Source organism: Osmerus mordax, chromosome 20 (genome assembly GCF_038355195.1).
Source record: "Osmerus mordax isolate fOsmMor3 chromosome 20, fOsmMor3.pri, whole genome shotgun sequence".
In the NCBI taxonomy this organism is placed as follows: domain Eukaryota; kingdom Metazoa; phylum Chordata; class Actinopteri; order Osmeriformes; family Osmeridae; genus Osmerus; species Osmerus mordax.
In genome coordinates, this window is record NC_090069.1 from 8728113 (window position 1) to 8754153 (window position 26041).

At 39.9% G+C, this 26041-nt stretch overlaps 1 protein-coding gene across 1 annotated transcript in view; it reads right to left on the reverse strand.

The window, feature by feature from the left end:
* The window catches only part of megf10 (multiple EGF-like-domains 10), a 51316-nt gene extending 27160 nt beyond the window's left edge, over positions 1 to 24156 (reverse strand). Inside the window, exons 1-5 of the mRNA XM_067258279.1 lie at positions 24122 to 24156; positions 7170 to 7305; positions 5664 to 5765; positions 5405 to 5505; positions 3916 to 4008 (exon numbers count right to left, since the gene is read on the reverse strand). Of these exons, the coding sequence (XP_067114380.1) occupies positions 3916 to 4008; positions 5405 to 5505; positions 5664 to 5765; positions 7170 to 7288 (415 nt within the window). The 5' untranslated portion in view covers positions 7289 to 7305; positions 24122 to 24156. The remainder of the gene's footprint in view (positions 1 to 3915; positions 4009 to 5404; positions 5506 to 5663; positions 5766 to 7169; positions 7306 to 24121) is intronic.
* Positions 24157 to 26041: the final 1885 nt, after the last annotated feature.

Below are 26041 nucleotides of genomic sequence, written 5' to 3' on the forward strand. Positions count from 1 at the left end.
TCATCTCGGGCCTGAGCACCTCGCATATCACACAGGATGGCCCAAGAGAAAGAAGAAAGTGTCTGTGTGAGCGGTGCAAGCCGGGGGTGTGAGGAAGAGGGAAAGCAAGACCAAATCAGAGTAGTGAAGGTAGAAAGAAGAAGTACTATAGGGAGAGATAGGCAGTGAGAGAGGGGGGGAGGGAAAGAAAAAGAAAGAAGAAAATGGGGAACTGAACTCAACATAGAGTTAGAGAGCAAATAAATAAGTAGGGAGAGAGAAAAATACACAGAGGGGGAAAGATACAAAAAAGAAAGCAACAAAAGAAAGAAAGCAGGAATGAAAGGAAGGAATAAAGAAAGACCCAGAGAGAGAGAGAGAGAGAGAGAGAGAGAGAGAGAGAGAGAGAGAGAGAGAGAGATAAAAAACACTTACATTCAACACTGAGACTCTACTACCTTTATGAAAGCTGACCTAGATAAAGAGGACCCACCACAACCTGACCTGGAGGGATTCTCACACTGCAGCCTTGGGACAGCTTGTTCTGCTTTGTCGCCCTATTCAAGACCCAGCAACCCCCCTAAACACACACATCCACTCATACGCACTGAAAATAAGTAAAAGGGAGAGAAGGAAGGAAAGGGAGGAAGGAGAGAGGGATTTTACCATGTGGTTGTTTATATCACGATTTGGGTCAATATGTCCTGTTTTGAAAGTAGATTTTTTTCAATAACTTAATAAGGAAAACTAAAATGATGAATAATTTATGACTAACAAGCTGTGTAAGTTTATAATACACGCCAGGTTTTCATGTGTCATGTATTCACTTCTTTGTTCATTGGACCACTACTGAAAAAAACTAGTTTTTCGTCATAGAAAGAAAAATAAATTGAAAAACATTGAGTAATTTGACCTTCCATTTGAATGTTGGCCCAGACCTTGCCCCAGACCAAAGAGTGATGGAAGTAAGGATGTAGGGACAGTGAGAGGGAGTGTTTTTCCATTTGTTTCTGATCGCCCACTCTGCCATGCAAAGCTATGCACAGTGCGTCAGTCCAGCAAGCTCCTGGGAACAGTCATTTTTCTTCACAGGGATCCGTAGGATTCCAGATGACAAAAAACATCTGTACGATTCCTCATGTTTTCCACAGTATTGTGTGGACCACTGCTCATATTTACTATCTTTGTGTGTGTGTGTGTGCGTGCATGCGTGTGTGTTTCTAAGGAATCAACGATGGTGATTAACTTTTGCGTGATACTAGATTGAGATATTCAAGCTGGCCTGCTGAAATGTAGTTTGTGAGGTTATTTCTCATAGTTTTCTGAATGCATGGCCTATGACCGACAACAACAATTTTCTGCCATTTTACTGTAACTGGACAACAGTACAAGTACTTTAACCATTTGCTGAAGCCAAACATGTATATTAATTATCTAAGAAGCACAAAGGGACATCGGTCAGCTTTCAGTGAAATTCAGAAATTCAGTGTGTCTCAATGGAGACAAAATCTCACATATCTCTGTGTCAGGCACACACATAGACCTAACACTAGACACACTTTTGCTTGTCACTTTGCTTTTGGACAAATGGTCTTAGCTGGTTTGTGTGTGAGAGTTTGTCATTGCAGGGAACACAAACCCTCCTAATTTGGCATATAATTCACTCAAATTTACCAGGCTCCAAGCTAACTAGATAACCATACATGTAAACCTACTTGTAAACAAAAAAGTGAACACAGTAAAGCAGTTTTACGGCTGCAGACTGGGATTGAAATTGGATCCGCCACCTCAAAATTATTCTCAACAGCTGGTTGCAGTGTTTCTTTTTAAGTGATTGTATGAATGACTGAAAAGTTACAGTTCGACATTATACTGTATAATAGCTAAATAGTATGGCTAAATACCGAATAAACTAAGAGTTTAATACAATTAAGAGGTGATGAGTTTGAGAACATGATTCTTTCTTTGGAACAGTTTATGGCCAATGACTCTCCTGAAATATAATAAGAATAGTCCTCCAGAGTTCCTTGTGTTCTTGCTGTCATGTGTCCGGCCTACTTCTAAATCACAAGTCCTAGGCCCTGAGGTGATTTCCTGCATTACTATCTCTTTCTTATTCTCCTTTCTCTTCTTTTTCTCTTCAAAAAAATAAATGTCCTCCCTTTTTTTCTTGTTCGTGAACCCTAAAACCATCCTCAGACATATTGTTGGGGTCTCTTGACCCGTTAAATGGATGCAACAATAGGTCTGGTCTTTTTGGCCTCTTGAGGAAATGAAAGTCACATTACTTTGGTAATGTTGAATGCATTCGTTTTGAGAGGCCACCGAAACAGAGACTGTATGAGCTAAGGCTACTTGGTTTAAAAGGAAAAGAATATTCAAAACATGGTCATCTTTGGCTCTTCCAGTCAGTGACCTGACTCTAATCTTTTCAAAGGGCAATAAAGAAGGGCCACATGTGAAGATTACATGTAGCACAATGGTAGTATATTGCTATCCATCCATGATCAGTTATTTTGTTAATATGTTAATACATAATACATATGTTAATACATCCCATGCCACATGTGCCCCTACCTACTGTAGACTGACGCACAAATGGGCCATAGGCAGAAAACAGACACTGAACCTTGTGTGTGTGTGTGTGCATGTGTCTGTGTGCAAATGATACCATAAGTATGGGACAATTCTTAGATAGTTTTTTTCTTACTTTCAGTTAACAATGCTTACATACCACAATGTGAAAGTGGACCTTAACTTATTTACTTTCACCTTCATATCACAATCTTTTCAGTCGCTATGCAAGAAAATGTATGTAGCTAAGACACACCAGTTATCCACATTTCTTTACTGTGGTGCTATGCATCTTTCAACAGAAAAACTGTATCTACTTGATAGCCATTTTTTTCAAGTTTATCTATTTAAGGAAGACAGTTAATTAGGTAGCATTCTAGCTTGACAGTATCAATGCGGACCAGACTCCTTGCCAGACAGACTAGTGCAGCCTGTTCAGGTCCACAGGGAGTCTTCAGTTCCAGACACAACAAGTCTTCTTTATTAAAAATCTTAAATAGAAGACAGTGGGGCACACGGCCCCTCATATAGACACAGAAGTATGGAGATGCAGTTGCACACATGCTTAGAACTCACATACACCCATGTGTGTGCATGAGTAAAAACACGCCGGCAGGAACTTACGCTTACACAAACACACACACACTCACATACACTTCCATTTGCAGTGGTAACACAAACACCCCGCAATCCCTTAAATCACGTAATACACCCACAAAATAATCCTTTTCACCTAAATATTAAATAACCCAGACTTCCTTCTCATTCTTCATTAAAAGTGACTCTCCCAACATTCGAGTGGGGGGTAGGGGAGGCGGTTGGCATAGAGGGGTTGGCAGAGATGTCCCAATTCAAGCAAACCCCAGCGAAGAGATGGCTCACACAAGAATAGGGAGGATGCCCCCCACTTTACCCACAGCTGTCTTCTCTGTAATGCTACAAAGGAAGGGGGGCTTACAGTAACTGGTATCATGTCCTTCATCCTTCAAAGAGGTTCCACGTAAAAAAAACTACTGGGGGGGTGGGAATTGTATTAGTAAAAGGAGTTTAGTTTGGGATAAAAGAAGACCTGCAACAACATTTACAAACCAAATTTTAGTTAAGTAAGTTAGTTGACCATATGGAAGGGATGAGGTGGTGATAGGGGGTATGTGTGTGGTGAGTGAAGAATAATTGTTTCTAAGAGAGCCGATATGCCTGTTAAGGTTTTTATGAGTGAAAGTTTGTGTGCCGTGAAGCGTATGAGTGAGACTGTGTGTGTTTGCTTGTGTGTGAGAGAGAGAAACAGAGAGACACGAAAAGAGACAGAGACAGAAAAAGACAGACAGAGGCAGACAGACAGGCACAGCTGAGGAGCCTTACCGCTTGAGCAGTTGGAGCCCCCCCACCCAGGCTCACACTGGCAGGTGTTGGGGGCCACGCAACGGCCATGAACACACTTATCCACACAGTGGGCTGGAGAGAGGGAAGAGGAGGAGGATACAAATAAAGAAGGAGAGAAAGGGACATGAAAATGTTAAGAAATTTGTCATACAAGAAATACATAGGGTGTTTTTTTTTTTTTTTTTTTTATATATATATGTCAATGATGTCATTTGTTTTATAGTCATAAACCTTTCAAAAAATGGAAAAGTAACAAGCAATTGAGAAGCTAAATAGTAAAAAACTAAAACCTTTTTTGCTCGAATTCTTAACCTGATGGTTAGGTTATTGAGTATTGTAACTCCCTAAATATGTCCATGTCGTTAACTATGCTTCTTAATAAGATTTGATAATCCAGCTTTGATACAAATCAGAATCTTTAAGTGTGTGTCTGCATTAATAGACACTATGTTGCTTTCATCACGTACAAAGTAATTCAGCCATCTCAGTTTGACACAATATGTCTGCCCTTCAGACACACTGTACAGTAAGCCTATTGATAAAGGAGGAAACTGAGGGGCAGCAAAGGGCAGCATGTGATAGTTGCACACTGTATCCTGTTTACAACAGATCTCTTTCAGAATGAAGATAAAGTCCCCTTTGAGCCTTAAGTCACATTATACCCCATCCCTCAAGTAAATAAAAATGCTGATTCACTGCAGATAAAGAAAGTGGCTATCGCTCCATCTTTCATGTTGTTGGCTAGTTTAGATATTTTAACTCCATTGGCTCTAATCTCAATTCAAATTAATGGGATGAGAAATCAAACTGAAATGTCTATCTTTGTAACCCGTAAAACAAACCAATGGAATGAATGTCTCTAAACAGGATCAGAGACAAGATTCTTTTAGCTATGATATGGTTGATAAATTGAGTGTTGTATTATTATTTTTTTTACTGCTTGCCCCTGTTGCAGAGTCAGTTGTTGTTTTTGTCATTGGGCTTTCCCTGTTTCTCTGTCTGCCGAACACCTGTTCTTGGTTCCTGGCACCTGATTGGCTGTCTTGCCACATGTTGACAACAGTCATTAGGGTTTAGCCTGACTAATTCATTTTCCAAGTGGAACAGTCAGCAAACCCCCTATTCCCCAAAACTCAGATCTTTAAATGACTACATACTACATTCCACCTAAAAGAATACTCAAGTTACTCAATCATAAATGCTTACAGCACTATATGTATACAGAGTAATGTGATACTGTACTGTACAATTTATCACAGATCTACTGCACGTTTAGAAAATATGCACAAAAATGCATACACTCAAACCATTGATATGCCCGTGGCAGTATAATATGGTGTTGTTGCTGAAGACCTGGGCCAATTTTATTGGATGACAAATGTATTTTCGTAAAAGAAAGAAACAAAGGAAAAGCACAGTCAAAAGAATTGGAACAGGCTTTAGGGATACTAGACCAGCTGATACTCACGGATACACATCTCCCTACTCTCATAAAAGCCTGGGCAGCACTGGGACTTGCGGCGGTACATGGTTTTTTCTCCCCGGCGGTAGGCAGTCCTGTAGCTTACCCTTTAAACCAAGAGAAATGGCAAGATAAGTAATTGAGAGATTGGCAAGAAGGATGCAATCAAGAAATTATTCAAAATACATTTCAAGCAATGCAAGGAGATAAATATTCAATAAGGTTTCTATGACTTTCATGCCTTTAACACACATAGGCTCCTTACCTGTGTCTTGTGCACTTGAACCAGTTAAGGATGTCAGCGCAGCTGGTGTAATAAATCTGATCAAAGGGGTGTGCATACGACTCCTGGACAGTGACAGAGTAGCTAATGGAGAGAAAAAACAAAATAGGGAAATATGGGAATGGTTTTAGGAGAGAAGACAACGGGGAGGCTGAATGAAAGGGGGCGATAGGATAGGGCAGTGAGATACTCATGACATCTCTTGCTCCCCACTGTTTATACAATATAGCCGATGTGTGGTCTAATACCTTCTTTCTCTCTAAAAGGCTAACTTCTAGCTAAGGCTAGGCTAGGCTAAGGCTAGGGCTGTGTTAACCCTTAAGTGGATTAATAAGGCCACTATTAAGGTGCTTGTTGGTATATATCCAAGTGGGATTGGATTAGGCCAGTGGCTTTATCCTGACCCCCCTAGTTGTCCCTACATGGTTGGTAGTGAGTGAAATAGCTTAATTCATTGTGTGTGGCCCTGCCTTTCAACTCATCAGTAGAGCGTGCGTGTTTATAACAAATTTATAAATACGCCAACAATTAAGTTTCCTTTGCAATTCAAGATGGTTAGCTGCAACAATCGCTCCCTTGTAACATGCAGGCGACAGTTGTGACAACAGAGTCTTTTGCAGAGGAAAGCAGCCTCATATGAAAAGGGAGTGGCTGGTAGGTAGATAGGCGCAAGATACTTCAAGTGCTTGTAGACCTTTAAAAGACACATTTCTAGTTTGGTTTCATCGTAAAAGTGCACAAATTTGAGGGACACTGTCAGTAAGTGCTCTATTAAGGTCACATGTTGTAATGCAAGCTTTCATGTTGGGAGGAATCAGTCAACTGGTGTAATTTGTGTGCAACAGACTAGTTAGTACATATTTACAGTGACCCATTTAGAACTTTATGGAATTTCCTTTGAGCAGGAAATTCAAGTAATTGAACATACAATACATTTGTTTCAAGTGATGAATGTGTTTCGGAAAAATTTAAGTGTATAATTCAATCTGTAATCATAAACAACAGGAAAGCTTACCCCCATTCCCTCTCACACTCCCTCTCAAAACCACACACATACTGTGTACCCCGTCTCTCTACTTGTCCCTCTTACAAACATGCACACAGTCTGAGGGAGCTGTTCCATGACTGTATTGCTTCTTAGTTGTCTGAAAGGGTGCAGCTGTTTCCCCAGATTACGCAGTGAAAGTAAATCTAGCTGGGAAAGCTGCCTCCACGTTTGTTCTTTTCAATCTGCTTTAATGGATTTCTCATCCTCCTATTAATTTTGTCCTGCAAATCTGTCTGACAAAAATGTAGGTGCAGGATTCAAATGAGCTACAGCTAATGCAGTTTTGTCTAGCAGTGCAATGCATAACCTTTTAATGTTACTTCAATGATGACCGGAATCACCATGGTGTATAACACAGGCCTAGTACTCTATGCAAGTATACATTAGAATAGATTATTCTCAGCCCTTGTGTAAAAGTGGGTCCAGTGGTTGTGGCTCACCTCTCCCAGTGGCTGCAGACATTGGGGTCCTCCAGGTTGAGGGAAGAGGTGGACCTCGGCAGAAAGCAGCAGGTCGCCGCCAGTAGGATGTTCAAGGAATGCCACAGGAAGCGGGCCATCTTGGTCAAAGCTACACCTAGGAGGAGGGAGAAAATTGAGTTGTATTTAAGTTAGTACTTACATTTTACAACTGATATTTCTGTATATTTTAATTAAGTATTTGTACGTATTATTTAATAAGTTAGCATTGATTAAAAAGCCTACAACATAAATTTGTTGCTGCTCATTTACTCTTCTCGTGTTAAGACGGACAAATGTGTCGTCTTAACCTGAACGCAAAATTGCATGTTTTGGCACATATGGCGTTCCATAAGACTACCTACTCAAATCCGGCTACATATGATACATTATCACCCTGTCCTGTGCCTAGCCCTTTTGTTCTTAAGTAGCCTAGTTGATTTACAGTTCTACCAGTTAGCAAATAGCCATCTGCAGTACCTCCCGGAAGCTAAAAAGCTATAGCTAACAAAAACTGAGAAATATCTGCAAAACACACAGGATGACACCGTGGATGTAGCCAGCTATGTTTTCTGCAATAACACCACCCTGGGCTGTATTTTTTGTCAGATAATAGCTATGCAAGTAGCAAAATTACTTGTCGTTCACTGAGTCAGTCTCCTCGGAACACAGTGAACATACCAGCTTGAATATATTGTACAGGCCTTTGTACAAACGCATGCGTCGTGTGTCATTGTGACGATTCTGACTGTGGCTAGCTACTTAGCTACCATTAGCTTTTTGCTACAAAAACTTAAATTCTGCCTAAACCGTGCAACAAAACATTTGCAGAAATACAAGCAACGCAGTTGGGATGACAACGAACATTTAGACACAGACACTGTCTATGTAGTGCAAAAATGTAGGGACTAGTTAGGGTAGGAAAATAATAATGAATAAAGAAATACATATATATGAGAGAGAACAGCTGCCAGTAGTTCCTCATAGGACACCGTTTGGTCCGGGCAGAAACGAATAACTTGAAGCTTGGTAAGATTGATTCTCGCATGGTCGTGATCTCGCAAAGCTGTCTTAAAAGGTTAGGCCTTTTATCCCAAGAAACCATAAGCCTTGCTTACATCATTACAATGTTATTTTAATATAACAACACACAATTGGCAATTCTATGCTATTCTGATAACCTATTATTGCTAATAACTCAAGATCTCCTTCGTAAAAAATGTTGCCACATTGATTCAACAGACCATGACTAACCCCCACACCAAGGGGGTTAGTCAATGGCCCACATTCGCCCTTAGGGGACTCTACAGGCCACGCCCAAAAGTTCAATTTTCAAAGTAATGGCACATTTTTCATGGGGAAGAATAAAGCCTCAAGGACCCATAAGGTCCACCATGATGGATTTTTCTGTACAGAGAAAATGTGGGAAAATCTACAAAAAATATTCTTCTCTTGAACCATAGGTTCAATGGACCTGAAATTTGGTATACTTGTGTAGAATTGATTGTCTGTGCATATTTATGTAAATGTCCACATTGCCTCAATATATATGTCAATAAATCCAATGTCATTTTGACTGATGGTGTTTCAAACCTAACAGGCTGGTTCTTTTTATACAGAAACCGAACGCAGAAACTATCAGCTCTGAATAGCTAACTTGGCTAAGTTGTTGTGCTGGTAAGTGAAAGTGCAGAGGTTTAAATCTACCCAAAGACATAATTTTCGTTTTAGGATTCTGCCAGAAAGACATGCTAATAAGATTCTTCCATCAGGAAGGTAAAATCCCAGCTATGTCAGTTCTTTAACTTGGGCAAAACTTGGCTCTATACTTTAGTTTTCAAAAGTGAAACTGCTGCAGGAGAGACGGGTTGTATACAATGGCTGTGGAGGGCTGTGTTTGATGTCAATTTAACAATATTTCGATTGCTATTTTGAGGCGCTTAGGCTTGCTTTATCATTTTTGGGGTAAATGAGACCAGTAAGTTAGCTTCATTACATTTTATTGCTCTGTATATTATACAGAAAACTCTAACTTTTATTCTCTATCATACTCCATGGCAATACATAGTTAAATGGACTGCATTTATATCGCGCTTTTCTTCCTTAGCAGCAGTCAAAGGCTTTATATTTTGTGCCCCTCATTTCTCATTCATCCATTCACACACCAAAGGCAACGGAGCTGCCCGCAAGACGCTGGCCTGCCCATCAGGAGCAATTTGAGGTTTAGAGTCTTGCTCAAGGACACTTCGGCACATGGCCTGGAGGAGTCGGGTATCTTACTCCCAACCTTGTGATTAACAGATGACACTCTCTACTAGGGGTGCACCGATCCGATATTAAGATCGGATATCGGCCTCGATATTGACAAAATAGCTGGATAGGGATCGGAAAAATTATCAATTTTTTTCCGTTGCAGCACATCCTACGTCATTCGTCAGCAGCACGTGTGTCGGATGCTGGAAGAGTTGTATGATGTTGTATCTTCTCCCAGTGTCATTGGGGTGTGCTTGCCTTCAGCGAGCACAAACCATTGTTCTCTCTCATATATATTTATTATTATTTTCCCACCCGTAAAGGCCTATATATGCTTCTGCGTTTTTCGAAAAACGGACACATGGGAACGCCCTCTTCTCCGAGGATTGCCCTCTACGAGCTCTCCGTCAGCCCTCGGAGAGCCCCGGAGAGCTCGACGTGCACCTCCTGAATTTTCCGTCGTGAGCGACGGAGAGTTACGGAGACCCCCTTGGCTGTGATTGGTCAGTATTAAGAACCGCTTGCGTCAGGGGCGGGGTTGCCGTGATAAACAGGACGAACAGAATCCTTTGACCGCCATTGCTGTAAGTTTTTACAATTCATATTTCAGCTAAACAGTACATGTAAATCAGCATCTGAATTAAAATGTGACGAGAAATGGGCAGTGTAGTTGCTGACAATTTGCTTATTTTATTGATGAAACGGCTCATTTGTAAATTTGCTCCGACTTCTCGATAACCTGGCTAAATAAACACTCCACGACGACTTACAAAAAACCGTTTCGCCACCTACTCTTCTGGCGGTGAATTGTTTTCAGCACCCACAGCCTACGGAGAACCATAAACGAAGTCTATCCGTCCGTATCCGTGCGTATCCGTGCGCCCGCCCATCCGTAAACGGAGACGCAGAAGCATATTGCGGCCTTAAGGATCCCTCAATATTTGGACTACATAGACAACGTAGGTGTCAAAATGTTTGTATTGGTCCCGATTAAGTTGCTTGTATTTTTATTCACGTTCCGTTGCACAATTTAGGATTGAACTATGTTTTTGTGGCAAAAAGTGCCTTGTGTCGCACAGGGGAGCTTTCTAGTAAGACAGACAGCGATATCAGCGAGCCCACAGCATTAGTACCGTAGACTACTTTTTGCTAGATACCTACGAACATGTCTTAATCTGCTAGATAAGTGGGTTCCCCTTCGTTCTTTTGGTGAGCAGTCTCACGAGCCCTACTTACCTGGCGTCATGGAGCCGACCAGCTAAATAGTTATTTAGCACTAGCGTTGCTACCTGCATATACCTACAGCTGGCAGCTGTGCTCCATTTTGCTTTGCATAGCTTCAGACCTAGCCCCGGTAAATTGTAGAGCTAGCTAACTACTAGACTTCTGCTGTGTGGGAATCGCAGGAGCTAACAAGTCGAAGGGCGTACAAAAATACAGGGTGTTGATATTCACAGCCTGGAAACATCCCCATCTGCAACCGACGCAAGCACACCCCACAATTTCCCCAGAAATCGTACCCTCTCTAGTTCCCTATTGGAACTGTTTGTTGAAGTTAAAGAAGATTATCCATAGATAGCCTACTATCCTGCAAGTCATTACATGAGGAAGTTTAAAAAGGATTTACTTTTTAATTGTACCTTCTGTGACGAGCACCCAGAGACAGTGGTTTATCTGTTCTGGCATTGTACTCATGCTAAAAACTTTTAGCAACATTTATAATTGAAAATGTTTACAAGGACTTTGTACTTCTGTTTTTGTCTTAGTTAGGAAAGTAATGTTTAGTTAGGAAAGTCTGGTTCCTTTAGTCTCTTCCACATGGTGGAAGGAAGGTATAAGGTGCAGGTATACAGTTTATTATTAATTCAACAACGGTATCGGATCGGTATCGGGTATCGACAGATACACAAAGCCTAGGCATCGGTATCAGGACTGAAAAAGTTGGATCGGTGCATCCCTACTCTCTACCCCATGAGCCACAGCCGCCCCTTTTTTCTAGTTATTTTTACTTGCTTTGGTACCTACATTTCTCAGATCACAATTGCAATTCTCAAAAGTACTTGTTCAACCTTCATATCATCTAGTCATTTTTGCACATAAATTGCCAATGCAAATAATTATGTAGCCTACAATTGACTGCTGTTTCCTACATTATCAATTACTCATGTCATGTTGATCAAAATGTATTGGTTGTCAGTTAAATTGACCACCACAAACATCTAGACATTTAGTTAATTACATAAGCACAATGGTTGAGGCAGTTGTCATAATTGTAGGCCTAATTCACCATACAGCGATGCACAATTCTGCCAAAGGGATTTTTGTTTCACATAAACAAGACATCAACAACCGACCAAGGAGGCTAAATTCATAAGAACGCTGTTTCTGTCCTATGCCCGTTTGCGGCTTGCTATATCCATGCCTCAAGAAACCGACCAAGGATGCTAAAGTGGTAGGAATAGTGGGTCCAATACCCATTGCGGCTCGTGTCGACACCGACAACTGACCGACGAGCAGACCTGAATCATCAAGTTACAGACCCCGGGAAGTGCCTGTGATGCAGCCAATGATAAAGATGTTGCTTGATGGTGGCACAGACACACAAACAGATTCCTGGAATTATAGATAGTGCAGTGCCCATGCCCGTGATGCAGCTGATTATAAATGATAAACATTATAGACACGCAGCGCATTCGCCAGGAATCCTTTTTGATGCAGACAATTTCAAACATCTCCCTCATATATGGCCATGGGTGATCAGGAATTTCTCTATTCTCGATCATGTCAACATCACTAACTCCCTCTGTCTCATCCATAACGTACCATTCAATAATTGCATCAATGATTGTTAAACCTTTCGAAAAATTCAATGTTTTTAACATTAAAGCAGAGCAGAGTAGTAAATTACAGTAGAGTATCGTAGAGTCATCATCAATGATGCAAACTTTTGTTTTGAAACTTTTTTGGGGAAAATATTCTTCTTGTTGCCTTCTGCCTTGCTCCATGGTAGCTTCATTGACTAGCTTACATTTGTTGTGCATGATTACCAGGAAATGAAAAAAGGCGCGCAATGACAAGAAATAATATTGATCATGCCACCAAATACAGATTAAATCTAAACTAACGAGCTTGGCTTGAACATTTTAGAAGCAGAAAGTAAAAATATTTGTGTAAAAAATGTAAGGAATGAAAGTAAAATGTTTTTAGAAAAATAAGTACTGGTACCAGAAAAATCTACTTAAGTTCGAGATACCGCAAAGACTGCGGCTTGTGTGTTTTGGATTCTCGCGAAGACTGCGGCTTTATTTTGTTGAGATCCATTTTTATTTGTATTGGGAAACCTCAAAGACTGTGGCTCGAGATACCGCAAAGACCGCGGCCTGTGTTCAGAAGGGTTTTATTACTTTTATTACTTGTATTATTGTTTTTATTGATTTTATGTAAAGCACCTTGAGCTGCAATTGTTATTTATATATAAATAAATATATATAAAGTCTTATTAAGTACAGTAACAAAGCATTTGTACTTCGTTACTTCCCATCTAGTTGAATCAATCTATCTAGTTGATTTGGTGTAAGTTTGATTGGGGTTTTTGCATCAGTAACGCATTCATTCATCTAACAAAATGTACTTGACACACAACTATATATATCCACTGAACCCAACGATGCAACGGCCATCAATTCCATTACTAACTGCCTGTTGGCAATAAACAAATGGATGAATGATAACTTTCTTAAATTAAATCAAGACAAAACCGAAGTCCTACTATGTGGCCCCAAATCCAAAAGAGAGATGCTTACTAAGAATCTAGGAGGCTTAACCCCCTGTCTTAAACCAGAGGCGACAAGTCTCTGTGTAATCCTGGACTCAGATTTGAATTTCAACTCTCACATTAATAAAGTGACCAAAACAGCTTTCTTTCACCTGAGGAATATAGCAAAGGTATGACCATTCATAAACCAAAATGATGCAGAGAAGTTAATTTATGCTTTTATATCCAGCCGGCTGGACTACTGTAACGCACTTTTCACTGGTCTTCCCAAGAAAACCACTGACAGACTACAGCTCATTCAAAATTCTGCAGCTAGATTATTAACCCAAACTAAAAGGAGAGAACACATTAGTCCTGTCCTAGCTACTTTACACTGGCTCCCCGTTACCTTCAGAATTTACTTTAAGGTCCTTTTCCTCACATACAAAGCTCTACACGGACAAGGACCTAGCTACATTCCTAACTCCCTTATAAACTACACACCAGCTAGAACACTGAGGTCACCAGAAGCAATCATAAGAAGATTGGAAGATAAGAAGATAATTACGCCCCAAAACTATGGAACAAGTTACCCATAAATATTAGGGAAGCAAATATGCTAGACATTTTTAAAAGACATCTTAAAACCTACCTTTTTACCGAAGCATTTAAGTAATTTTATCTCAGAAGGGTTTTACTACTTTTATTAGTTATATTATTGTTTTTATAATTTGCTATTTTAATTATTACTTTTATCACTTGTATTATTGTTTTTATTGATTTTATGTAAAGCACCTTGAGCTACAATTCTTGTATGAAATGTGCTATATAAATAAAGTCTTACTTACTTACTTACTTTATTCTGTTAGCTAGACAACATTTCATCCAAAGAAAACCCATTAAAAGCAGCTGATTCTATATTATGTCAGCAGTCAGCACTGCTAACCTGACCTGACCTCACTTCACGAGCAGAGTTAACCTATGAGGTGCTTGCTCGCAGCTACCTGTACAACTGAGTTGTTGAATTTGTGCACAAGTAATTCTATTTTGCGACTGAAAAGTTAGTATCAGCATGTGTGAAATAATCTATGCGCTTGTGACTTTTGACACAAATCTGATGCCATAGAGGCTCCTCAACATTCCTAATCCTGTAAACTAGGCAAGGGTCCGCACATTGTGAGTCCAGAATAAGCAGGAGAAGAGGCTGATGAAGCAAAAATACAACATTTTTGTTGACATAAACAATATAAAATCCCCACAGGGTCAATGATGGTTCATACAAGTAAGGTCTGCAGAATCATCAAAGAGATTTAGACCAATCAGTGTTTTCTGTGGCAGTCCATGATCATGTGTTGGGGGCTCTGGGCCCAAGGCAAGGGAATAAAAATGGCCTATGATGGGGCCAGTATGAACCACAGTATGCACAGCAATACTAAATCAATGAAAACCATGTCACAGCCAACTGATCATGGCACAACATATAACATTTAAGAATCAATCAGATTACCCAGAACACATCACTCCACCAGAAACTAAGACCCAAGCACTGCACTGAGACCTGCTGGTTCTCCTCTTTGGATACTGTAAAATGCCCACAGAAAGTCCACAAGGCCCCCCCTCAACTAACATACAAAACTAGCACTAAAACAAAGGTGGGAAAAACAATGATAGACTATTGCACATAGTCAATACGTCCTCCTGTGAATGCACAGGAGGACAGTTTAAAAAACAGTACATTGGATTACACAACATTGTTTGTTTGATTGCATAACATACCTACATCATACATCAAAGCAATGTTGATATTCACCTCTTTTTGTTACCTGGGTCCACACAAATCTCTCTCCCTTGGTGGATGTCCAAACACTCCAAATCAAGCTGGGTGTATAAAGAAAGGGCCCCGTCTTCCCAACCCTTTTTGTTTTCTTTCTTGGTCCCCAGGGTCCTACAAGTATAGGCTTTAGGTGGTCTCCTTACCTGTTCTCCCTTTCTCCCCAGGCTAAAGTCATACCGGCTACAACCCTACTTTGCTAAGTCCATATCCTTGATGCTCATTTGCTCACTTTCTTTTCTTTTGTAGTCATTTTTGTATTACTTTTGTATACTATATTCTCTTGGAAGTCGTTTTGGATAAAAGCGTCTGCTAAATGAATAAATGTACAAGGTAATTTTGATTTACATTTAGTCATTTAGCAGACGCTCTTATCCAGAGCGACTTACAGTAAGTACAGGGACATTCCCCCGAGGCAAGTAGGGTGAAGTGCCTTGCCCAAGGACACGTCAGTTGGCACGGCCGGGAATCGAACTGGCAACCTTCGGATTACTAGCCCGCTCAGCCACCTGACTCCCGATTTATGTTGTTTTGTCTGACTTTATGTGAATGAAAAGGCACAAATTTGTCTGTTTTCTCATTGGAAGTGTACATTCAAAATATCACTGTCCTGGTCACAAAAGTAAAGTTTGTGAGGAATTATAGCTATTTTCTATACTTTTGATGCATAAGGTATTAAGGTATTAAGATACCCAGGAAATAAATTGTTTTACTTAGTGTAAACAAATCATTTGGACAGTCAAGACAATACATGTTTTTCAAAGCAGTAGCCATTGCTTTAGATTGTTTTGATAATGGTCCTCATCATGCTAATCTTTATAATTTGGTAGATTTAAATAATAATATAATTGAATATATACTCACAACTTTTACTTAACTAAAAAATATATTAAATAAAGCCAATACCAAAAGTTAGGAAACCACTGTTTTAAAAGTAAGACCACTTAAGACACTGAGATCACCCAAAACCACAAACACTCTGACTGCCTGGATCCCGGCACAATGCTGAATGCAGCTTTGATTGTTTTTGTTTCTGTCTACCCCTCTGTTGGTTATCCATCCTGACCCACTTGTCTCCGTTTGGATTCCTCCTGTTTGTCTGATGCTGCCTCTACAAAGCATCCTTAGCATCAACAATCTAGTCACATCCTAGTCCACCAAGAACAGTCCAAGTCTGTGTAAGCAGTTTAAACAAACAAATCAACTTAAAAAGTTATCAAAATGTATCTATTGTTTGTGATTCAAGAGGCTATGATATTTCAAACGTTAACTTATTGTACTCAGAGTCCTTGATTGTTTCATTATTGTTTTACAGCTTAAAGGGAGAGTCCCTTCAACCTTCCCAAAGTTTATTCATAATGTTATACTAAGTGACACGTTTGAACACTTGTATTGTGTAGCACAGCAGCTGGTCATCTGACTTTTTCTGTCATCATTCAAGCAGTACGGCTCTCGGTAGTGATAGGACACTGCCAGTGGGTTACTATGACACATTTTGATTTGCCAGCTGTTCAGTACATATTTGATGCTAGATAGCTAGCTGGTTAAACAAATTAAGTCTAACCACCCCACCAGGTCTGCCTGCCTGCATTTAATGAGGCTGACCTCCTCCAGAAACATGAGACAGGGAAGGAAGCCTCTAAGAGGACTCTTAGGGGCTCTCTGCCTGTCTGTCTGTTGACGATGTGTCTGCAGAGGTGGTTAATGGGGGCACCAGGGCTAGCATTCTCCAGTTTCACTGAGCTAACGGGGCACAGCTGCACCCTCCCTGGCTAAGCCCCCCACACCCCGGGACAACTTTGCCTTGCGCACAAACAAGGGCGATGCTGTACGTGTAAAAGAGCCCTACACACACCACTCCTGAGGGGGGGGGGGGGGGGGGGGGGGGGGGCTTTGATACTCTGCTCTGCTCAGCTCTGGCCAGTGTCTGGCCAGTATCGGATGCTTATAGAGGTCTTTTCATAAGGTTGGGGCTGGAAGCACGAGAACAGTGTCTGAAGTTGCTCCAAGCTCAAACAAAGGCCAAACTGAGGCCACATTACATAAATATGCATATGCCGACACTCAGGCTTCTTTCAAGGCTCTGACCAACATTGACATTTGCCATACATAGTTAGCTAAGGAGAAAAGTATTTGGGATTTTATTTGGGATGACGACATGACAGTTTATATCACGCTCTTAAACTAATAAGAAATAACCACCGTAATGAGTGAAAACATTTGAGAACCTGTTAAATTACACTGTGCACAAGGCCGGATTTACCATTGGGCTTGACTGGGCTCCAGTCCAGGGGCCCCGCCCTGTAGGGTGCCCCGCCCGTTTACATTTACGCGCAGTGGAGGACTGAGCTATTTATTAGCCAGAAAGCTAAATTATGCTAGCTAGATTCATAGGCAATAACATTGTGTACGGTTGACAAACAGTAAACATAATTTGACAATATGTTGGACAAGAAGACCAGCTAGCTAAACAGCCATGTTATTGTCCCCAAATCCATATGAAGATTTTCACGAACAAGGTATCGGACATATACCACTAGTACTAAACTACAGTACGGCTGCAGCCTGTGTACTGTAGCGAGTTGAATAGCAAATGGATGTGAGATGATCGTATCAAAGTTGACATATTCTCCAAACAGTAATTATAATTTGACCGTATGTTTAACAACAATACTAGACAGCTGTCAAGCCATGTCATTGTCCCCAAATCAAATCAAGATCTCTACGAACAAAATAATCGGCATGTCGTGTTGGCCGCAGCCTGTCTGACTAACGAGGTGAATAGCGAATTAGCGAATGGAATGTGAGATTAGCGGTTACGTGACACAGACACAGTAAATTCAGAAAGGTAACATTTTCCAAATAGGTGAAAAGAAATATTAAAGTCACTCATTGTTGTAATTACATGTTAGCTTGTTAGTCTTTCAAAATTGTAAACTGCGTCCCTGTTGTTATGGTTAGCTAGTTATTTCAGACACTTTGTACAGGCTCATACCAAAGAGTATAGTTCTTTTCTCATACTATGTAGCCAGCGCAATAATTTAGAATGGTGAAAAGACAGTTTTGCTGGAACTACTTAGTAGGTGTACATTATCAGATGATAATGGACACCCCTGCAGCCAATCAGAATCGAGTATTCACCCAGACATTCACCAGATATAATGACTTAAAATATTTGTCATTGAATCGTTCATTCAGGAGATTCGTTCAAAAATGCTGATTCGTCCTGAAACAAATGAAGTATTTGAGTGAGTAATTGAATCATTCATTCAAACCACGTTTTTTTTAATAATTCAGATTATTTTAACATTTTAAATAGACTTCAGCAATTAACATAAATAATGTTATTTTGTTTAGTTGTTTGTTCAGAATTGTGATCTCTTATTGTATTCTCAATTTATCCAGAACATACATAGCTTGTGTATGTATCATTTTGTTCTATTTAAAGTCATGTATAGAAGGGAGGGCCCGAAAATGACTCAAGCCCAGGGGCCCCCACCCCCCTAAGTCCTGCCCTGACTGTGCAACACATTAATTACCAAGTAATACTGTAGTTACTTTGTGCTTAGGACAGTTTTGCTTTCACTAAATAACAATATATACAGTAAAGTACTAGCACTCTAAATTGTGATTTTCAATTAAATCTTCCATAATCTTCTTTGTTCTTCTAACACCCACCTTTTGCAGTAGGCCTGTAAATACCTATGTATTATATGTATGCCCAATGCCCATGTCTGCCCAATTTCAAAGCACAATTCTGTGCTTTGACCCCCTCCTATGACATCTGCTTTAGGAGTCAAGTCCCCCACCCGCCACCTATGGTCTTCTTCTGACAACCGTCTGGTGGTCCCACCGCTCAAGAGCGCCCGGTCCCAACACAAGCTCTTCTCCTGTCTGGCCCCCCAATGGTGGAATCAACTCCCCACCTCCATCAGGGACACTGACTGTCTCCCCACCTTCAAGAAAAGGCTCAAGACGCACTTGTTCCGGGAGTACAACAGCACTTAGGAATGATTGGCTGGACCTGATGTTAGTTTCCTCCAGGATCACAATGTCTCTTATTGAGAGACTTGTTGCTTTTGTTCGTTTGTTGTAACTGTCTTAAAATTATTGTACTCACCAAGAAATATATTATTGTTGCTTGCTTTTTTCCACAGGTACACTCTTGCACTTTTGAGGTTCTTGCTGTTTAATTGTAACTTGTCTAACTACATGCTCTTATTATTCTTCCATTTGGGACTTATTTGGTTTTCACAATGTATGCATCTTGTTTGGCTACCCGCAATGTTTGGGTTGCGTTGTTATGATAAGTGACCTATGCACTTTTGTAAAACTCTCTCTTGGAAGTCGCTTTGGATAAAAGCGTCTGCTAAATGCATAAATGTAAATGTAATGTAAGTCATTCATTGGACTACCTACCATTTCCTTCACAAGGTAATCAAATAAGCAAAGATTTCTCTCTCTCTTCAAACCCAAAGTCCTCAAAATATTTTTTCATGCAATACTATATTGCATGTATATTACTATAATACATGTTGGATACATGTGTCCTTCATGGTTGACGTCCAAATCAAGATGAACTCTAATTTGAAGGGTCCTGAAGTTAATGCTCTTTCAGACCATACTTCAAGGCATATCCAATTTCAAATATCCAACGGATTTGATTTCACTGCACAATGGAGTTTTGGACCATGGCCACTACAAAGGAACATTATCATTTTAGACAACTGTCAGCATTGTATTTTACCACAGAGAATTTATGACAGTCTATTGTTAAGAATGCTGGATGGGGAATCCTTTAAACTGTAGAAAGAGCATTACTTTGAACTTTTGCACTCAACTTTACTGGGGCGGTGTTTTAATCTCATAGTGGTTAGTGAGTTGTTGTTTTGTTAAACTGGGCATACGGGTGAGATTGAGAGGTGCACAGTGAGTAAACACAGCTGCCTTGTGTTGAGTCTTGTGTTGTGTCTTCTGGGCACCTAACATGCTCAGCTGTGTCGGTTTGTCTCTTCCAGGGTGATCTGCCTTTCTTCCGAAACATACTTTCACTGGGGAAAGAGTCACCAACACCACCATCACATACTACACATGCACATTGACCTACACTCACAACACTCTATTCTGAATTGATAAATAAGGTGGATTTGGTTAAATAATAGGGGTCCTAATATAAATGGACTGACATTCAAATCACACTAAAGTGTTGTCATGATGTGCACCATACATCAACACTTCAAGACAGGCATTGAAGACAAAAAGGCTTTGTAAACCTTAGGTGATACTTTAGGTGGTGATACCTGATCATCACCTAAAATAAAAGCTTCTTAACATCTAGACAATGTTTTCCTTATCTCTTGACCTCTTGCTTCACCTGGTAAAGTGCTAGGCAAAAGCAGAAGCATGCTGACACTAGCTTTTATCCTACAGCAAGCAAGCAGTTGGTCTGGGGGGGGGGGTCTTTGTGAAAGTCAATTATCAGCCTCATAAAAGTCTCCCATGCATTGTTTGTTTAACGATTCTCTTTCTTAGCAGCACCTAGCCCCCATTTATAGGGACAGGTGGTACCTTACATTCAGAAATTTGGTACATTTAACTGGGACTCAGGCAATTCAGGCATAAACCACATACCCATGCAGCCTAGTAAAACTACACACTTGAGGTTTAAAGAAACATTAAGAATTACTTGTAAAACCATTAACCACCTTCTTGTCAACCCACTGATAGTGTACAATACAATGTTTCTGCTCAGGATACTGATCTGAAACAAAGGGCATTTTATTCTGGTATTCTTATTATTTATGGTATTTATACCAGCAAAGAGAACATGATTCCACAACACATGAGCTTATTCAAGGCCACACAGATGGGCAACAACTTCAAAAGAAAAAGGAGGTACAAGAACAGAGTTAAAGTGTGACCAGACACTAGAACCCAGGAAATTACAGTTATGTCTAAATGCTTTTTACTCTATGGTTGAGAAAGAGTCTGGTGTTGGAATATAATGTTACATGTGCTAAAACTCAACAACCAGCCATACCTAAACAGTGACGGTTTTGTATGTGTTGAGGCGCCAACTGCAAAGGCTTCAGACATAAATCTGAACATTATCTCATCTTTAAAAAGTATTATAGGGAATCGTATGTCACTCATACATGTACAGCATGCAAGACTGCTGTTTGGCAGGGTGAGGTATAGAGTGAATTAAACTAGGATAATATCCCATTTTTATCCTGTAATTTGTAATAACTGAAAGCATAAGAAATCTTTTTTTAATAGAATATTAATTTGATTCTTCAATGAAAGTAAAATTGACAAGGATGATTGTTGTCAAATCTGGTATCAACATAGATAACTTTTTCTGAGATCTGCCATTGGTATAGATGAAGTTATGAAGTATAATGTCTAGGTTATTAATGTAATGAGCAAAAACTACTACTACTGAATAGTATAGTATCTACTGTACTATTCACTATTCACAATTACCCTTCCATCTCTGTGATTCCCGGAGAGCTGCCAAAAAGATTTGGAGCCTTGAGCATAGAATTCGATTTTAGCAGACACCACTAGATAGACATTTAATTAGAAGCTTTACACCTGGGTTATCTACCCCACAGCCACCATGCTATGAATTGTCCTTTCAGAGTAAAAAAAAAAAAAAAAAAGGCAAAAAAAGATCTGCCGTCAGTGAAGAAATGTAATTGATCCTATTGTGCTCAAAAAAGATTACATATCACTATGGGAAATAATCTAAAAGGTGGTTGTGGGATACGATCTAGAGTGCTCTTGTTTGAACGCTTACAATGATCAACAACATTCTATGTTTGTGAAACTGACTCAGTACAAAACTTAGCTGATGACCATGGCCATTTCTGGAAATGTATGGGAACTAACAAGAATGAATGTGAAATATTGGGGTTATACTGAATATGGTCATCTTTAGATACAAACGTGTGTGACAACTAAGAATTGTCATGTGATTAAGAATTAAGTGTAGAGTATATCTTGTGACACTGATGTCTATGCAATTCACTGGAAAGGTGCCTTGACAATGATTAATTGAAAAAAGAAAGGCTATGTGGAATTTTCAACTAAATATGAGTTAACTTAAACAAGGATTTTGATAATAATGAGCAAAATATCAAGCACTCTGCACACTGAAAGTTGTATTGCCATCAAAAATCGCAAAAGTCAAAATGCTGTTGGAATGGGAGTGTCCTACAGTATTGTGGGCTCATTCACTTGTAGTTGGAGAACAGGATTACTTCCTTGCAAAGAGACACAAAGCTCTTACCATTTTCCTTGGGCTTCCCAGTAAACATAGACATGTGTCCCTGTCAATCACAGTAACAATCCATTTGCCCCTTTTCTCTCATAAGTCAAGACAATGTATTTTAATTGTTGGTATGGTATTGTTTTATTATCACTATTGTATCTATTAACCAAAAGAGCTGGTATTAAATACCTGATCATTGATCATTTGTAAACCTGTATCAAAAAGTGTATTTATTTATTAAATACCAGTCTCAGTCGTGGGCACTGTGTAATTCAGCAGAACTTGAATTGACTACCCATTGAAAGTAAGTTGTCAGAGCACAATTAGCCTTTTTCTTATTCATCTCAATAGAAGACAATACAGCTGCAAAAGTTCTACAAAAAGAGGCAACACACGGAAGCATTTGAGACAGCCTTAGTTATTATTTATACCCCAGTCTTTGTTAATCTCTGTAACCCTGTAATTATACATAAAGATAATGCTGTTTTGTTGCTGCCAGATGGCCACTCTCAAAACTAAACCATTAGACAATAAGGTTGAAAGTATAAGTCTACAACAGTGGTTATTCTCTTGACATTGTTACTCCATTACATTAGTTGTTAAGATGATTATGACTTTTTGAACTATCTTGACTAAATTGATCAATCTTATGTCTGCTCAAGAGCTTGATGATAAGTTTATTTGATTGGCGGCATGTCTGCCATGGAGAGGCTCAACAAGACCCTGCCACCCTAGACTTTTTGCTTCACAAAGAACTTGGATGAAAATTCAGACAACATGTCAACAGTTGCCTTTATTGCCTCATGCTTTCTATTAGCCTGCTCAACTGACAGCCAGGGCCGTTGCTAGGAATCCTGGGCCCTGTGACAAAATATATGCCCGGCCCCCCCTTCCCCCCCTTTTTACAGTCCATGGAAGTCAGTCAAATTTATGAAGGTCTACTGACAAAAAATATAACATTTGTAACTGACGTGGTCACGCCTCCGTTGGCCTCCGTTGGCCCACAACCAGGAATCTATCCCGCCACCTCAATATCTCAAGCCTGACCACTACCAACTACGCCAACGAAAAGCTAGCGATTCCGCTGTGCATGTTTCATAACGTATATCTCTACACCAAGTATTTCATGAATTTCTGAATAATTTTAGTGGAATGGTAATTCAGTAAGTAATGAATTACAGAGATATCAGCCCATATTCTGTTACTGGTTTACACCGCGAGCAATGTCAGATGACTATGCTATGAGTTTCAGGAGCATGAGAAGTGCTAGCTAACCTGCGTGCCGTGTAGCCTACATCATGATAGGTACTAAGGTTATGTTGGTCACCTCACCTCTCAAATATTTTGTTGTTGTGGTGAAAAAAAGAATTCTGAACAATTTCCCAGAATTGACTCTCTTTTCACTATGCATTCTTTCTTTTATTTTTTCTGCCCCAGATTTATGTTGCGACGACATTTTCCTGCCACCCGTTGCAAACGCAATCCAACTGTAGCACTGAGTTGCACTGCACAATACTTGGGAATTGGGAACGTGCAGTTGGAGCAGATCATTTATTCGAGCGGGAAGGAGGGGGACCCTAGAGATTTCAAAATATTTCATTTAGAAAGTGTCCGCAAGTGTATTGTTTTGGTTTGAAATATTGATTTGATTGACAAACAATTACTACAGACATGAAAACCAGTAATGGGCCCCCTCCAAGCCATGGGCCCCGTGAATCATATCCACCTTTCCCCGCATCACCCTGCTGACAGCCCTAAACTTTTGTTTAGGGCTGTCAAATGTTTATTTTCACTTACATACAAAATACAAGACCATTTACCGTGTGGTCTGCTGTGTCGTCTTTCTTCCTTCCAATGGGTTAGTCATGTGATGATGTGGGGGAACAATGAGCGCCACTGCAAGAGTCTAACGCTTGCCACTGCCCCAGGACACTGGCAGCGACGTTTCCCTCAACTAAAATAGTCCTCGCCCTGTGGCACATTCTGGACCGGAATCCATTTAATGGTGTGTTAGACATTCTTTTTGTTAACTCCATGGACAATTTTTCTATTCAGAGTGTGTGTCTTTAAAAGACAACGATTGGTTGGGTAGAAAGGGATTTTTAGACACAAACGCGAACACACTTAGCTACACACACACACATAGATGGGGAATAGCACAATAGCACAAAATTATTGCTCAAACACGTCAAAACACACACAAGCATAACAGTGCTATTTTAGAAGTGTGATGCAGAACCATGACATCTATGAAATCCACAAAACCAGAGTATAATTTTATCTTGAGCAATATTTTAAAACTATAAAATGGCATTACTGTCAGCCTTGGCAGCATAAGGTGCGCAGCCGTAGCCTACTTTTTTACTGCTCAAATTGGATGGAATGGCACATGATCACACAATTTACAAAGTTTTTGTAAATGATCTGCATTGGTACAATGCGCTAGTGTTTCAACCTGGATCAGTTTACTTTTGTGAATGAAGAGAAGACATGTGACAATGTTTTTAAGTGGATCTCGTCTCAGCAGCGCACTAGAACGCATCATGCGTCTTATCTCTTTGCTGCTAAACAAAAAAACTACGAAATAGCCTACATTAACGATACCCCTTCATCTTAACATACCTTAAGTGCATATAACTCCACAATAGCATGATAGTATACGAGGCATGAGATACAATGCCAATGGGGGGGGGGGGGGGGGAATCGCCGAATTCAATACAATTAGTTAGTAGATTGAAATGATGTCAATTTTCGAAACGAGACAATCAGAATGTAGTATTATAGATTAACTTACCTATTCTATGGCCAAGTCTTTTGTCCTATTCAGTCTCATGGATCCTTTCAAGAACACTCTTTTCGGATTTAAATTGTCCTCTTAATTGATGAACAAATAGCAGGTTCATGAAAAAAAGGTTTCTCCGTTGGATCAACGTTACTGGTTTCATAAGAAAAGAGTGATGAAATTAAATAAAAACGTAACTTGACTTTAGATTGTGAGCCTGTCATTAATAGCGGTAAGCAAAAAAAAAAAAAAAAGGTTGGCACCAATACATCTCAACAGCAGTCAATTGGAGAGTGAAGTTTTCCAGATTCTCTAAAACCACTGGCACGACCCTTGTCATGACTTCATCGAAGTCTCAGCCAATGAGGGCGGCGATAGTTCGATGGATGCAAGGAGACTTGTGCATTGCTAAAAATGAAGCTTTGTTCAGTCCTTGTGCCTAACTTTTGTTTTCGTTTAATAATTGTGTGCAGTATGGAGTTTTCGTTTATCAAAACATTGTTAGCACTGTGCGAATAATATTCAACAGGTTAAACCATTAAATTACTTGCAAAACAGTAGCATAATATATAAATCATTTTCACTGGCTAATGTATCTGCAAATGTGAGACAAGAACCAAGTCTTCTTTTTACAAAACCCAAGAGTTGGAGTCATCTAGTGGTCACTCTTGAAACTTCCTATTATGAATAAGACTTCAGTGCAACGTCATCTTAGTTGATGGACCTTTTTTAAATCATGAAGGATGTGACTTTGCAATACATTACAAATCAATCTTTATTACATAATTTCTCAAGGTTTTCGTCTCTCTTAGGGTGATGTCTCACAGAAGCTTTCTGTCTTCTTTCTTGTGTCATGCTTTGTATGGAGCAGAATGAGGATTCCAGAATCTTCTCCCTCTCTGCTCACGAACAGCTCTGTCTCATCTGTGAAAGACAAGTTTGAGAGCTAAGGTCTGAA